We start from the raw sequence: 17,026 nt of genomic DNA on the forward strand, positions 1-17,026 counted from the left end.
CTCACAGGAGAACTGATCATCCTGCTACATAGTCGCCACGGGGTGTCACAGGGAAAGTTTTGATTCTTTTACCCTGTACATGTACACCACCAGGGGATGGTGAGTCACCCTGTGGTCATATGTTTCTCCAAGAAGTACCCCGCGCCCCCCCCGGAGCTCCAAGAGCTCCATACATCATACAAGACCCTCATCAGAGGGTTTCTGAACGACACCAAGTCGTTCTCGGAAAGTCAAAAATTTGACCTTTCCTAGGGGCTTTGTCAGAATGTCGGCGACTTGTTCATCTGTACCGATATGTTGGAGCCTTATAGCTCCCCGCTGTACCATATCTCAAATATAGTGGTACCTGATATCGATATGCTTGGAGCGATCATGAAATATAGGATTTTCTGATAAACGAATCCCACTCTGGTTATCACACAGGATCACGGTGATATCCAATGTAAATCCAAACAGCTCACTGAAGAGCTTTTGTAACCAGATTGCCTCACACGTGGCCATGCTAGCAGCAATATACTTTGCCTCGACGGTGCTCAAAGCCACCGACTTCTGCTTGCTGCTCATCCAGGATATCGAAGCAGATCCCAATGAGAAACAACACCCGGAAGTGCTCTTACGATCCACCACACTGCCTGCCCAATCAACATTAGTGTATCCAAGTAGTATCACATCTCCGGCAGTGTATCTTAACCCATAAGTAATTGTGCCACGAAGATATCTCAACAGATTCTTGGCACCAATCCAATGTATGTGGTGAGGTTCAACCATATGTTGACTTAGCGTGTTGATTGTGAAGCATATATTTGGACGGGAGTTCACTAAGAACATTAATGCTCTGACAAGTTGACGATGGCATTTCGTAAAATAGGTCCAGCAGCACTACCGCTTAACTTCTTAGAGTTAAGCTCCATCGGGGTAGTAACAGGCTTGCAGTCCACCATACCGAATCTTTCCAATATCTCGTCATAGTCTATACCTTCCTTCTGGGAGAAGCCACGAGCGACAAAATGAGCCTTATACTTTTCTGTACTTCCATCTACTGCATGCTTTATCTTGTAAAGCCATTTAGAAGTGACAACTGTCTTGTCCTGGGGTCTGGGAACTACTTCCCAGACATCATTCTTCATAACAGATTCATACTCTTTGGTCATAACATCCTTCCATACTTGATGCTTGACGACATCTGAGAATGATGAAGGCTCATTTTGTATGATCGTGCTCATGATGGTTAGGTATCCCTGATACTTGATAGGTTTCTTACTTCCACGGAAGGTTCCTCGGGGTGCAGTGTGTCCTTTAGCATCATCGAGTAGCCCCCTAAGCCAAGAGGGCCTCTTCCTAGAAGAGGAAGGCTCAGGTGGATCAATAGGATCCATGGGTTCATCCACATTGGGCATTGTTACATCATCTTTTTCTTTGGGCTCCCTGGTGTCAGCGTCTTGAGAGCTCCTTAAAATAGGAAGATTGTTCACCTTGCTGAGAGCCATATCTTCGTCAAAGGTGACGTCATGACTAATCACGACTTCCCTTTGACCGGCTACATAGATTATATAGCCCTTAGTATTTTCACCATAGCCCACGAAGATTCCTTTCTTTCCAGATGCACCCAATTTATTCCTTTTCTCTTTCGGCACATGAAAATATACAAGGCTTCCAAAAATTCCAAAATGAGATACGTCAGGTTTCTTACCGGTGAAAATTTCTTCAAGAGTCTTGGAACCCAATGCTTGATGAGGGCATCAGTGTTGTACATATACGGCGGTGCTTGCAGCGTCGGCCCATAGAAACTTCCGAAGTCTTTGATCATGGAGCATGGCACAGACAACTTCCACAATCGTAGGTTCTTCCTTTCCTTCACACCATTCTGTTCAGGAGTATATGGTGTAGTAGTCTCCCTCTTAATGCCAACCTCTTTACAAAATTCATGAAACTCGTTAGATTCATATTCAGTCCCATTATCAGTCCTTAAGATCTTGATCTTCTTTTCGGTTTGATTCTCGATCAAGGCTTTGAAGTGTCGAAACCAAGAGAACACTTCATCATTATTTTTCAAGAAGTATATCCAAGTCTTTCAAGAATAGTCATCTGTAAAAGTAAGGTAATATGAATATCCTCCCAAGGAGTTCACAGGCATCAAACCAGATATGTCTGAGTGAACCAACTGTAATATATCAGAGGTCTTGCTTTGGCTTGAGGAGAATGGTCCCCTTTTGAGTTTTCTTTCGGCACAACCCGGACATACACCTTCTTTCTCTACTCGGAATTCGGGCATCCCTGTCACCATTTGTCTTACATCGGGTAGAGCTTTATAATGAAGGTGGGCAAACCTCTGATGCCAAAGTTCGGATTGAAGAGATGTGTCACAAGACATGACACCTAGCGGACTTCCACCGACCTGATATAGTGAATCAACTCGAAACCCAAGAGTAAAGGAATCTTTAACATTGTTTTTCGATACACGTACCTTGCCATCGCTGAAGGTCACCTTGTAGCCTTTGTCTTCCATTGCCGAGATGGATACCGAGTTATTTTTGAGGTCAGGTACATATAATACATCCTGTAAGTGGATCGTATTACCTTGATTTAATTTAAGAGAGACATTGCCTTCACCTTTCACGGGATATTTCATATTATCTCCAAGGACAATTTCTAGGTTAGTTTCTTTCTCTGTCAGATTATGGAGAACTTCTTTGTAACCAGTGAAGTGCCTTGAGGCACCACTATCAATAAGCCAATTTCCCAACGAGTCTGGAGGAGCAGAGGTAGATAGAGCAGCTGGTAGATAATATTCATCATGTTTATTGTCAACAGTGTTGTTAGATTCATACCTGGAATTTCTAGCCTTCTTGAATGATTGTCCTCTTCCTTGATTTCGAGCACTCCTTTTACCTCTGCTATTAGATTTGCCATTCCTTTGATTGCCATGAGAGGGATTTTGATCATCGTCCTGGTGAGAGTTCCTTCTATCAGGGCATTCCCTTGCATAGTGACATGCTTTATCGCAAATGTAATATCGTCATTTTCTTCCACCCTTAGGTCCAACCTTTCTTTTGATTTAGTCCCAGAATTATTTTTTTTCTTAGCATGAGAAGAAAAGGTAGCAGGAGGACCTTTAGGCATGGACATTTCTTGCTCTTTTATCCTTGTTTCTTCTTGAATGCATCTTGCCATTAATTCCTCGAAACCAAGAATTACGTTATTGTTGAGAAGAGTAGTCCTGAACACGTACCATTCGGATGGTAATCCTCTAATGGGTTGAGAGTGCCATTTCCTTATCAGTAATAATTTCTCCAATAGATAGGAGATCGTTCTTGATCTCGGTGATTCTTAAGAAATATGCTTACATGCTCTCATCTTTGCCCTTCTTAATTTCCTTCAGCTTATTTCTAAGAAAAAACTTGATTTGCATCATTAACTTTAAATAAACTCACCAGTCTATCGTAGATTTCCTTGGAGGTGTTTAGATCGGAGATGTAGGCCACCAAACGCTCGTCGATAGAGTCCCGGATGATCTTCTTTGTTTTGACTTCTCCGGTTTCCCATTTGTTCCTCGCAGCAGCAGGTGCATTTGATGGAGGCTCAACAATATTTCCTCTCACATGGTCACACACTCTGTTATGTAAAAAAATTAGTTAATTTTAGGTTATTATTTAATTCTAGGTTTAATTAGATGAAAGGGCACGATCATAAGATCATGCCCTTTCCCAAAGGGTGCCCATGGCGGTATATAAGCCAGGCAACCCATTGTAAACATTCATCATCTGTAATTCATCTTTTTAATAAATATTTATATATAAATTTCTGCATATATCTTAAGTTTTCTGCTTCATCTGGTATCAGAGCAGGGTTCTGCACTACCTGTCCACTGCACTTACAACTGCAACCCTGTGCGTATTCTCGGCTCCGTCCAGTTCCATTCTGCGTCATCCACCCTGTGTCCATCCGTCCGCAAATTCCTGTCGTTGTCCCTCGTCGTCTCCCTCCGCTGTTCTCGTCTGCTGTCCAGTCCGCAACACCGTGTCACTGCTGTTCCCATCCACTCCTGTCTGCAGCGCCACACCATTCGTTGTCCGCCGTCCGCACCCATTTCTTAACCCTCGTTATCTGGCCACGTCTGCCGTCAAACCTCTGCGTGCCGTTTCATTTAAATTCATTGTGTCGTTTCATTTAAATTCGTTGTGTCGTTCCATTTCAATATATATATTTATAACATATATAGTTATAACATATATATATATATATATATATATATATTTATAACATATATTTATATTAAATATTTATATATTATATAACATATATTATATATAATTTATTTATATATACGTATATTATATAGTTATATTATTAATTCATATATATGTTATATATATATATTTCATAACTTTATTTAATTATATTATATATTATATATAATATATATAATTTAATTAATTAAATTTATTTTAATTAATTAAAAAGTTATATATATATATATTAATTTAATTAATTAAATTTATTTTAATTAATTAAAATTTATATGTATAAAAATTATTTTAGCTAATAAAAAAATAGGGGGAGGAAAAATATTTTAGCTGGTAAATAAATACACGCCCCCGCAAACCAGCTCAATGTCGACAATGACAATGGCGGATTTCCAAAAAAGGTTGTTGGATGTAGAGCATAAGATAAATAACAACCACGACGAGGTCAGTAAAAGATTAAATGAAGTCGAGAGCAAGCTGGGGGAGCAAGCGGACAAAATCAAAAATCTTGAAGATACGACAAATCAAATAGAGATAAAAATGGAAAGTCAACATGTCCAAACAGGAGTAAACTTCAAAGAGGTCTTAACAATGCTAAAAGTTCTGTGTAAAAGGTCGAATTGTACGCCCGAACAACTGCTAAAAGAAGGTGAAGAGAATCAAGAACACCTTTCGTCAGATTCAACTAAGTCCACAGACTCTCATGACAAAGTTGAATCCCCAAAAAAATCAGTGACACCCCACCAAGAAGCGAGTAACACAACCTTTACAAACAAGCAACTCTGGGATAACTTTACCAATCAACACCCTTTTTTCGCTCAACCAGTAGCAACATACCAGCGACGGGCAAAAGTCGAGATGCCTAAATTCGATGGAAACGAAAAAAACAATGTTGCATGGATAAATAAAGCAGAAGAATACTTTGAGATATATGACATCACTGACGATGACGAAAAGCTCAGACATGCATCCATGAAAATGGAGGGAGAAGCATATAACTGGTATATGTGGTGGAAAAAGACAACACATGTCATTAGCTGGAGGAAATTTAAAGATGCATTCTTCAAAAGATTCCAAGGTGTAAAGGAAGAAGAGTTCTTTTCAAAACTCATCAAACTACGACAAAAAGGAAGTGTCGATGAATACACTCAAGAATGGGATACCTTAGTAACATGAGTACCTGGGTTATCAGAATCTCGTCTAATTCAGTCATACATCTCGGGACTCAAAACCCATTTACAAGCAGAACTTGAGATGCATGACATTACATCTATAGAAGTAGCAAGACGAAAAGCAAAAACCGCCGAAAAGAAATCTGAACCAATATTTTGGTCAACAGCGGAAAAAGCTTATGCAAGACGAAGGATACCCCAGTATGTGGACTCAAATAATACAAGATATGTTCCACCACATCGTCGTGAAGATGAAAAATCTAATGTGGAAATGCAAAGGATAAAAGAGGGTAAATGTAAACGTTGTGGTGAGAAATGGGACCCCAAACATAGATGTGCTAAAGGAAAAGAACCAAAGAACCTATATAATTGTGAAGCAACCAATGATTCAAATAGTGAAGATTATGACATAGAAGACATAGAAGACGCCCCAGAATTCTCACCAAAACTAGATGATGGAAGTATTCCACAAGTGTCATTATCAGCTATGACAGGTATATCACAACCTCAGACTTTAAAGTTAAAAGGACACATAAAGAAGAACAATGTAGTGGTTCTCGTCGACTCTGGAAGCACACACAATTTTTTAGATGCAACCGTGGCAAAGAGACTCAATATCTTTTCATTTCCCTTACCAAACATGAAAGTGATGGTAGCTAATGGTAAGAAGATTGAAAAGGTAGGGAAATGCCATAAGGTCAATTTGCAGATTCAAGACTTTAATCTAGAGTCTCCATTCTTCACGGTACCGTTAGGAGGAGTAGATGTAGTCTTAGGTATCCAATGGTTACGAACTTTAGGTACTTATGCCGCCAACCATCAAGTACAATTTATAAAATTTAAATGGGGAGGTCAGAAGTACAAGCTACAGGGATTCCAAGCACCAGAAAATCAAGTTGTATCATCATCTCAGATGATGAAACTAAGTCGAAAAGGAGCACCCGCTTATGTAGTACAATGTCACCAGTTAGAGATGTTATCTGCAAATATGACCAGAGAAGAATCACCAGAGATTCAAGACCTACCTATGAAGATGCCGCCTAATACGGAAATTGAGCGTAGAACAGAAGTTAAAACAGAGTCAGACCTTGTCAACATCAAGCCATACCGATATCCACATCTCCAAAAAACGGAAATTGAGAGATTAATCCAAGACCTTTTACAGTGTGTGACTTTGATCATTTTGGAATATATAATCAAGTGGAAAGACTTGCCGAAGAAAACGCTTCATGGGAGAATGAAGCATTTTGTCAACAACATCCGTCGTTACGTATGCTTTGAGGACAAAGCATTCTTTCGAGAGGAAGGCAATGTTATGTAAAAAAATTAGTTAATTTTAGGTTATTATTTAATTCTAGGTTTAATTAGATGAAAGGGCACGATCATAAGATCATGCCCTTTCCCAAAGGGTGCCCATGGCGGTATATAAGCCAGGCAACCCATTGTAAACATTCATCATCTGTAATTCATCTTTTTAATAAATATTTATATATAAATTTCTGCATATATCTTAAGTTTTCTGCTTCACACTCCTTAATCTTCTAAAGTCACATCGAGAGACATCTTCCATCCGTGATAGTCAGACTTTTCATGGAGCTTGTCTTCGGTGGGGAAGAGTGTTGAGGACCCCATAGTTCTTTTAGGATAGGCTTGCCAATCTTCTCTTCGTTGATTGGTCTTGCTCTTGCTTGGGCTTTGTCTTCACCTCAGCTCTGATACCATGTTAAATGCCGACGTCATCACTGCGTGGGCCTCTTGGAGGCATGTGTGGAGCTCCCTTGGTGCCAAGTTGAGTTAAGAGGGCTTCAAAAATCTTCCTCTAGGGGTTGGCACCTAGATCTCCATGCAAATCATCGTGTGGGCCCCAGTTTTGTGTTTGGGGCACAAAATGGGTCTCATGGGTCTCCTAGTGATAGAATAAGAATTCTATTCCAACGTTGAAGGCTCAGAGAATAGTGCTAGCCCTCCTATGTCTCAAAGGGTGAGACAAACGTCATCTGGGCCTCGGATCAGCTGCACACTGCTAGGCCGGTTGGGGCATGTTGGTCCAAGTACATCATCTCGTGAATAATATGTGGGCAAAGCACAAACTGCCGAGGTGCTGTAGGTTCCCATGGAATGGAATGATGGTTTGCAAGTGATAGGATTCCCATGGCTCTCAACGCTTCACCTGTAGGGTGTCATATGCTCCTCTAGTGGACGCAGGACCCAGTTAAGTTGCCCAACCCATGATGAAAACAATCTGCCAATCACACATAATGTCTAGTGTTGCATCTTTACCATTAGGTACAATTAATCATTAGTGCATCTAAGTGAACCAAGTTTGTTAGTCACGAGCAAATTGAGACTTCATATGGAGTTTCTCTCCCAAATTTGGGGTTTTGATCACGTAATAGTGTTACCTCCCTAGATAGGAGTGGCTAATGGACGATCCTATTAGGTGTTCCCAACCCATAAGGGGAAAGACAGGTCCCTGATACATCCTTCAATCAATAGGTGTTATGTGAATAATGATCTAATGGAGGTGGAAGAGGGGTCTCAGGGCCAAATGCCATGGTCAAAGGGGTAGCAATGATGAGTAAATCCAAGTTCTGGGCATATAGATGTAAGGAGCGAGCAATCATGGATGCATGAGTTACCTCGACCTTTGTTTTCCCACCCCTCTTATTGCCTTTTTCCTTTTCTTGATTTTTCTTTGTATTACTACTCAAAGCTCTAGGAAATGAGAGCATTATGAATGACGTGTATCAGTGTTTACCCCCTTAAAGGTGGGGCAGTTCATCGCCCACCAGGGATTGGGACGTGCAAGGGTTCCTTTTTATGATGTGATAGGGCATCATCGGCTCCGGGAACTGGGTGATGGCCATAATGATAAGGGGTAGAGCTCATGCTTGGATTTTGCCCATGTGCTAATTTTAATGTTCCGACCATCCTTTACATTTTATAGTTTTCTTTCTTTTTGTTTCTTGCTTGTGGCCACGATATGCTTTTTGTTTTCTTTTGGCTACATCAACCTCCAGGGCAGTGTTTCCAGGCCCCGACCCAGATATGTGGGCAAGGGGAGAGGTGTGCCAGTGCCCTGTGGACCCAGAGAAGGGAAATGGTGGTGTTGTCACGCAGATTGACACGACAACGCTCAGACCGGGGGCTGTCACTCTGATCCCCGATCCCTCCGTTTAAGCCTGTCTCCCACGGCTAAGGGGGGTAGACCCTGTGAGATGATGAAGACCAACTGTTGACCAGCTGGTTGGGAGACACGAAACACGATATTATAAGCACTAAAAGGATTTGATTAATTTAGCAGACCAGTGCCTTAAGTGATTGTTGTTAAAACGATTACTTGTTAGATGATATGCAAACATAAACCGTGAACATCAATCATTTGTCATCACAAGATATCAGTTAAACTCACAATGCTCTTAGAATGACCAAAACGATATCCAGCAACTGAGAAAGATGAATGCTTTAAACCACCACGAGAATCATAAATCATTAACCAGATATCATATTAGTATCCAGACTTGAAAATTTAAATCTCAACATAAAAGATATAACATGGTAATTCCCTGAGGAAAACAACTGAATCTGGCAAAAAATTCCACGATGCTTTTTATGCTTTTCAATCTTTTTTTTTTTAAATATCAAAACTAAAAATCTAAACTAAGCAAAATTTAAAATTTAGTCAAAATGAAACTAAACTAAATCTAAATTCTAAAGAAATATTATGAATGAATCCTAAAAAAAAACAAAACTTAAATCTATTTTTATTTAAATTAAAATCTAAAATTATAAAATCAAACAAAACCTAAGTCTAAAACATAAACATTTTTTTGTTTTTTGTTTTTTTTTTTTGGACCCCAAAGTCTTCTTTTATTAACCAGAAACAGATTTACAAGAGAGCTTCTTCAGTACCAGACTCACAGATCTTATATCCATCATCTGAAATGACCCCTAGCACCCTATATAAAGGAAATGATCCCAACGGCTAGTTCGAGTGATCCATGTCGAAATGATCTCGACCGTCGATGAGGATCAAGACATCTCTTAATCTCATCCGTCGAAATTGTTAACTTATTATTAAAATAATATTTTGCATGCATTCACTTAAAATATTATTATTTTATTATTTTAGGGTTTTTGCTCTATTTTATGATTTTAATTTTTTTTTTAGTTTTTCATTATTTTATTATTTTATTAAATGGATCATCGAACTAAGCCTTCGGAAACATCACCTAGGACCTAGGACTTAGGACTCATGAGGGGATTTAAAACATTTTTCAACCCTCAAGACACATTACATCATGACTTTTACAATTTACATCTTAAGGGGACAAACCCACTTAACATAGACCCCCATAAACCACCCAGTTTCTGCGACAAAACTATAATCTAGCAGATTAACACACTAGGATTCTCCTAAAATTCGAATGACAAAATCAATCCTGGCTTTGGGGTCAGGCTGAAGGAAAACTCTGCCGATCGTAGATCGGTGAGACGAAAAACCTTTCGGGACGTAGATTATCATTAGAAAGTTAGGTCCACCTAGGCAAATTTACATACATGACTCTGATCTACTAAGATTATTTACAATTCATACATGCAGACTGGGTTTACAATTAAAATGATCAAGCTGTTGATGACTGCAGGCTGGCACGGACACATCGTTCAGGTGCTACCCCTTTCTGCCAAGAAAAGAGGGAGTACTGCATGGGAAGTTGACCAGTAGTGGTCAACATCTGGCTCTACTTGGGGACACGTTGCTGCTTGCAGGAATGTGAGAATCCAGAATCTGCATCCACGCAACACACAACAAAATATAAGTAGCGTCCATCCCAAAAATCATCATATAACATTAAGCACAGGAAAGATATAAGCTCTTCATTTATTAACTAATCTAGAAAAGCAAATCTAATCCTAAAACCGAAATGAAAATGCTGAAATGACAAGTAGGGTTAGAAATACAATACAAAGGATGCCTCACGGCATCAGATGTGTTCAATATAGTGCATACTGAGCATTTGCCTGCTTTCAGGCAAATCTGTCGGCTGCTTGTCGGATGTGCCATGTCCAATTCTGCATATGGTAGGACTTTTTCCTATCTGAAAATCAAGCTGCTCGCGGCCGTCTGACGTGTCAAATCTTCTTCTTATTTTCTTTCTCTTGCGCTTTTTCTTTCTGGCAGGTTGAATTACTGATGATCTGGAACTTTCTGTCTCAAAGCTATAAGATGAAGTATGTAAGATATGCCTGACATGTCTTTCTTTATCTTGCATCTGATCTTTTATCATTCTTAAGTCTATCTGGATCACCTTCAATTAACCATCTTTCATTCGAACCAATGACCTTCTCATAATAAGATGGAGCTTGTTGTGACAAATGAGAAGGCTCCTGATCTGTTGATGTCCCCTGGTTTCTCTTATCCTCTGACCATTGTTGAAACTTTTGAACATGTACTTTAATGACATCCATCTGACTAGAGTGTTTAACCTTTAAATCACTGATTTGCCTGGCATGGTCTTTTTCCATATCTTTTATTACTTTATCGGTCTTTTCCTTTAAGTTCATCAAGAAATACTGTGTAGAGTTTATTTCTTCTTTATGATTTGCTTGCATGGTGGCCAACTGATGATCCATAATTAATAACTTGTTTTGCAGAGAATCAATTTCCCTATCATGATCAGCTTTCATGGTCGCCATATTTTCTTCTAAGCCTGACATCTTGCTTTGCATGAATCTAATTTCTGTTTCATGATTAGTCTTCATGGCCTCAATTTCTTTAGCATGCTGATTTTGCATAATCTCTATCTCCCTATTACGTTTTTCAAGGTGGGTGCACAAAGTTCTCACGTCATTGACATAATTAGTTTGATTAGCCTCCATATTTTTTACCAGCATCATTAGTTCTTGTATAATTTGCTTTTGCTCTTCCTTTTCATTGTCATTTATCCCTGATTTTTCACTATCATAAACTTGATCTACAATATTTCCGGTGGATGACACATTCTGATCTTGAAAACTTTCTTCAACAGTTGGATTTTTTATAAGACTACTTTCTTTCTTTTGCACAATTTTAGAGGTAGAAGGCAAGCTGTTTGGACTATCATATCTATCTTTAAAAGCATTGAGAATGTCTTGTAAAGAAGTGAAAAAATCATTAGGAAAATTATTAAACCAATTCAAGGCATCACCTTCTAAAGAATGGACAAATAGACGCATCTTGAAATCTTCATGATTATATTGAGGAAGTCTACAATATATGATCATTACACAAGTAAACCTGTTTAAATGCTGTCTAACAGCGACCGAATCACCACCCGAGAACTTAAATAATTTAGAAATGGCCTCTTTCGGAAGATCATGGAGATTATCAGTAAAATGACATGGTTTAAATGAATAATCCATGATGAACAATAAGGGATCAAATGGACGATAGAAAGAGATTTCTGCTCAAGAAAATTAAGAGATGAAAGAAGTGGAGTCGCCACTTGAACAATGAATCTGATTCTAGGATCCAAAAAGTAACCACAAGCAGATATGAGGAAAGCTTTTTGTCTGGGAAAAATGAGAAAGTGGAGTCGCCACCCAAACAAGAAACAAACCGAAGAGATGCTACTGATATGGCGAAAAAGAAGGCAATAAAAGATCCAAATGATAACCCAAAAGGCTGAATTTGCCAGCTCAAAATAAGAGACGAGAAAGATGAGAAGGTGAATGTCAATGAAACTTCCAGGAACAAAAAAACTCTATCCCCGGCAACGGTGCCAAAAAATGTTGTCGCGCAGATTGACACGACAACGCTCAGACCGGGGGCTGTCACTCTGATCCCCGATCCCTCCGTTTAAGCCTGTCTCCCACGGCTAAGGGGGGTAGACCCTGTGAAATGATGAAGACCAACTGTTGACCAGCTGGTTGGGAGACACGAAACACGATATTATAAGCACTAAAAGGATTTGATTAATTTAGCAGACCAGTGCTTTAAGTGATTGTTGTTAAAACGATTACTTGTTAGATGATATGAAAACATAAACTGTGAACAACAATCATTTGTCATCACAAGATATCAGTTAAACTCACAATGCTCTTAGAATGACCAAAACGATATCCAGCAACTGAGAAAGATGAATGCTTTAAACCACCACGAGAATCATAAATCATTAACCAGATATCATATTAGTATCTAGACTTGAAAATTTAAATCTCAACATAAAAGATATAACATGGTAATTCCCTGAGGAAAACAACTGAATCTGGCAAAAAATTCCACGATGCTTTTTATGCTTTTCAATTTTTTTTTTTTTTTTATATATTTTTTTTAAAATATCAAAACTAAAAATCTAAACTAAGCAAAATTTAAAATTTAGTCAAAATGAAACTAAACTAAATCTAAATTCTAAAGAAATATTATAAATGAATCCTAAAAAAAAAACAAAACTTAAATCTATTTTTATTTAAATTAAAATCTAAAATTATAAAATCAAACAAAACCTAAGTCTAAAACATAAACATTTTTTTTTTTTTCGTTTTTTTGCTTTTTTGTTTTTTGGACCCCAAAGTCTTCTTTTATTAACCAGAAACAGATTTACAAGAGAGCTTCTTCAGTACCGGACTCACAGATCTTATATCCATCATCTGAAATGACCCCTAGCACCCTATATAAAGGAAATGATCCCAACGGCTAGTTCGAGTGATCCATGTCGAAATGATCTCGACCGTCGATGAGGATCAAGACATCTCTTAATCTCATCCGTCGAAATTGTTAACCTATAATTAAAATAATATTTTGCATGCATTCACTTAAAATATTATTATTTTATTATTTTAGGGTTTTTGCTCTATTTTATGATTTTAAATTTTTTTTTTTTTTTTTCATTATTTTATTATTTTATTAAATGGATCATCGAACTAAGCCTTCGGAAACATCACCTAGGACCTAGGACTTAGGACTCATGAGGGGATTTAAAACATTTTTCAACCCTCAAGACACATTACAGCATGACTTTTACAATTTACATCTTAAGGGGACAAACCCACTTAACATAGACCCCCATAAACCACCCAGTTTCTGCGACAAAACTATAATCTAGCAGATTAACACACTAGGATTCTCCTAAAATTCGAATGACAAAATCAATCCCGGCTTTGGGGTCAGGCTGAAGGAAAACTCTGCCGATCGTAGATCGGTGAGACGAAAAACCTTCCGGGACGTAGATTATCATTAGAAAGTTAGGTCCACCTAGGCAAATTTACATACATGACTCTGATCTGCTAAGATTATTTACAATTCATACATGCAGACTGGGTTTACAATTAAAATGATCAAGCTGTTGATGACTGCAGGCTGGCACGGACACATCGTTCAGGTGCTACCCCTTTCTGCCAAGAAAAGAGGGAGTACTGCATGGGAAGTTGACCAGTAGTGGTCAACAGGTGGAATAGGGCTTATAATGTGTGGAGGGGAGTGAAAAATTTGGAACGGTAAATGGGACCACGCTACCAAAAATGGGGTTTCCCAAGTAGTGCCCTTCCTAAAGCCGTAGGCCAATAGGGGGGATCACACAGGACTAGGACTGAAGATTAACCCCCCATTTAAGGCGAGGGAACAAAACCACAATCAAAGCCCTTCCTTCTTCCAAGTCACCCATTAATCAATGCCCAAAATGCTCAAATGAAAAACAAGCATAAGCATTGGATTGCACAATGAAAAACATACCTTTTAGGTCGGATTGCCCACCTTCTAACATGTGCTCTTGACAAGTGGGCAAGGAAACATACAATTGATGCAGGGAGTGGAGATAAAGTGGCACATCACATTGGCTACTAGGTGGCTCTCAGGGGCTGCTAGTTGCTGACTGGAAGAAGATGAATAGGAGAAAGACTCTCCTAGGGGTACCCACTTTTGGTGGGCAACACATCCAATTGACAACATAGAAATATATCAAGGAAAAATATATAACTAACCTAAAACATGAAAATAACATCACAAAAATAAAACATAAATTGAAATTACAAAATTTTTAATCTTATCCAATGCTCATGCTAAAGGGCTTATTCATCCTATTCTAACCTAGATATGCAAATGTTTATTGTAGTCATCATTCATCATGATCAAAATCGCCTTAGATTTTAACTTGGAATTATGTTAGATGACAAATATTCAAGATCATCTTTGATAAGCTAGGCTGCCTCAAACTAATATATTTGTTATGACCTATGTTACCTGACACGTCCAAAAGGGTCACTTTGCCGTGAATGTATGGTGCCAGATGGATTAATGAGGATACATGTTGGACATGCATTTGGAACGTGTCTTGTTCACAAGACACATGCCAAATGTGTGGCCTACATGTACCCTCAACGTGTCCCACAATTCAAATGCATGTCTCTCCAAAAAGTGTATCCTTTGTCTTACTGATAGGTAGAGGGAGGGAGTGGTTGAAGGGAAAGACAAAGACGTGGGATGTGTTTCTTGATGATATGGGTTTCAACAACAATGTTGAGTTGGCGTTAGCCAACTTGGATCTTAATGAACCAATTGTAGAGCTGGTCACTTTTGATGATGGTGATCATCTTGAGGGGTCATCATCCACATCCGTAGATGTAGATATTGGAGTGGATATAGAGGAGGAGGATGGAGGAGAGAGTAGTGGCAGTGATGCTGATTTTGATGATGATGACATGGAGGAGGACTACTGATAGCCATGAGCTATGAGATTCTTCAATCTACGGTTCTAGTATCTACCCTATTTTGTATTTTCCATTGGCATTCCCACTTGCCATGGTCTGTGTCAGACACTTGTATTTCCATGTCCTTCGTGTCCTATGTTAGGTGACTTAGGTTATGACGTAAATGTAGAATCTAACTGATCTTTCTGAATTTGTGATTTTATATTTCTTTGCTAGGTGCTTCTAGCATATTGATCTTGGAGTAATCTTAAATGTTTTACTCTTGTTGAATTTGTTTGATGAGTGCTTATTTGTGAAAACTGATTGTGGCACTTATGCAGTTGTGTACTATCTCAAGGGATATGAATATGAAAGTAAGAAGTGAAGCTCTTTATGCTCTTGGAAGATTGGGTCCCTTATCTGAAAGTGTGTTGCTTCAAGCTTTGAGTAAGAAGATTTTGGGGCAAGCAGCAAAGAGGGTATCAAATAACTTTTCTAATGGAACTCCTGAGGGTGATAGAGACCTAGCATGCCATGGCAGAGGATTAGATCTTCTCACCCTTAGCGCTGCTGGAGCTTTTCTTCATGGAGTTGAAGATGAATTCTCAGAGGTAGTTATCGATTTCTTTTCGGTATGGTATCTTCTGCATGAGGCTTTTTCCCTTTATTCTTGTAAGAATGCACAATGCACCATAAGTTATAATTCATAATCATACTGACATCTTCCCAAAGATGATAGTCTTATAATAAATCATTTCCTATTCCGCTAGATCACTTACACATGTTAGTCTTGTCTTTTTACTATTTTGTTGTTATTATAGAAAGCCAACTCAAAAATAACTATGTACATATTTACAAATGAACATTAGGACTATGACTTCTAATGATGACATAAAATGTCTCTGTGTGTTTGTAGGTTCGTATAGCTACCATTGACACTTTGATAAGGCTCAGTGGATTCTCTAAGAAATTTGCTGATAATGCACTGGACTTATTGATGGATATGTTGAATGATGATTCTACGGAGGTTCGCATGCATACCTTGCATGGTTTGCTACACATGGCTCATGTTAACCATTCGACAGTGCAGGAAAAACACATGCATATGGTACTGCCTGATGTATCTTCATAATATCTCTTTAGATCCTACTAAATTTGATGAGAGTCGAGAATTAGTATTAGGCGAAAATTAAATGATGTATTATATTTGTATTTGTATATTTATGTTTGTAACTCCTATTGAAGAGACATCTGTACATCTCACCAACCACTCCACCTAATTCACCTAGAAATTGTAAATTTATCAACAAAATCTTGAGAAAATTCTCTCTCTATATATATGTTGTACCATGTGTATTATTGCAGCAATTCCTCACACTTTTTTATGTTAGTGCTGTCATTTTTGTCTTATCAATTGGTATGAGTTGGTGATTAGAGCTTTTGGGGACTTTGCAATTCTGGTTTCATTGGAGATTCTTCTTCCTAGAAATTTCCTCAAAGTCTCTTCTTACTTTAAAATTTGCACGTTGCTTGAGTGATTCATGGCTTGCTGAAGGCTTATAATATTTTGAGATTGTTGGCACACAGTAGCATGCTGTTGCCCAAGCCATGCCATCAGATTCTCTAACTTAGTTTTGTGTGATTCTACCATTTTTCATCAAAATTCTGCTACTTTTCTGGCAATTTTCTACTCCCTGGAAATCCAACAGGATATTTGCTTGAACTGTGCCAAAACCAACAGAAGTTCCACTTGGAAGGGACAAAACACGCAGAATTTCTTCTTGAAACGTGCCAAAACTAGCAGAATTTCCAACACTCGCGTGACTTGTTTGCAGAAGTGTTAAAATTGATTGAATTCTTGCAGATTTAAACCATTTTTCTGTCGATTTCTGCTGCAGATAAACAACATCTACATGACTTCGTGATGTGTTGCATAGGAAACTGAAC

The 17,026-nt window shown here is 38.5% G+C and overlaps 1 protein-coding gene across 3 annotated transcripts in view; it reads left to right on the plus strand.

Moving 5' to 3' along the window:
• LOC149156822 (protein SIEL-like) overlaps window positions 1-17,026 on the plus strand; it is a 281,782-nt gene that overhangs the window by 116,585 nt on the left and 148,171 nt on the right. For 2 of the 3 annotated variants that reach the window (XM_089438630.1, XM_089438631.1), the window contains exons 3-4: window positions 15,421-15,690; window positions 15,996-16,187. In XM_089438630.1, coding sequence (XP_089294756.1) covers window positions 15,421-15,690; window positions 15,996-16,187 — 462 coding nt within the window. The remainder of the gene's footprint in view (window positions 1-15,420; window positions 15,691-15,995; window positions 16,188-17,026) is intronic. The other variant, XM_089438632.1, reaches the window with a different exon arrangement.

The sequence above is a fragment of the Pinus tabuliformis genome, chromosome 9 (assembly GCF_031772625.1).
Source record: "Pinus tabuliformis cultivar Carrire ecotype Pingquan chromosome 9, CPIR1, whole genome shotgun sequence".
NCBI classification, from domain to species: Eukaryota; Viridiplantae; Streptophyta; class Pinopsida; order Pinales; family Pinaceae; genus Pinus; species Pinus tabuliformis.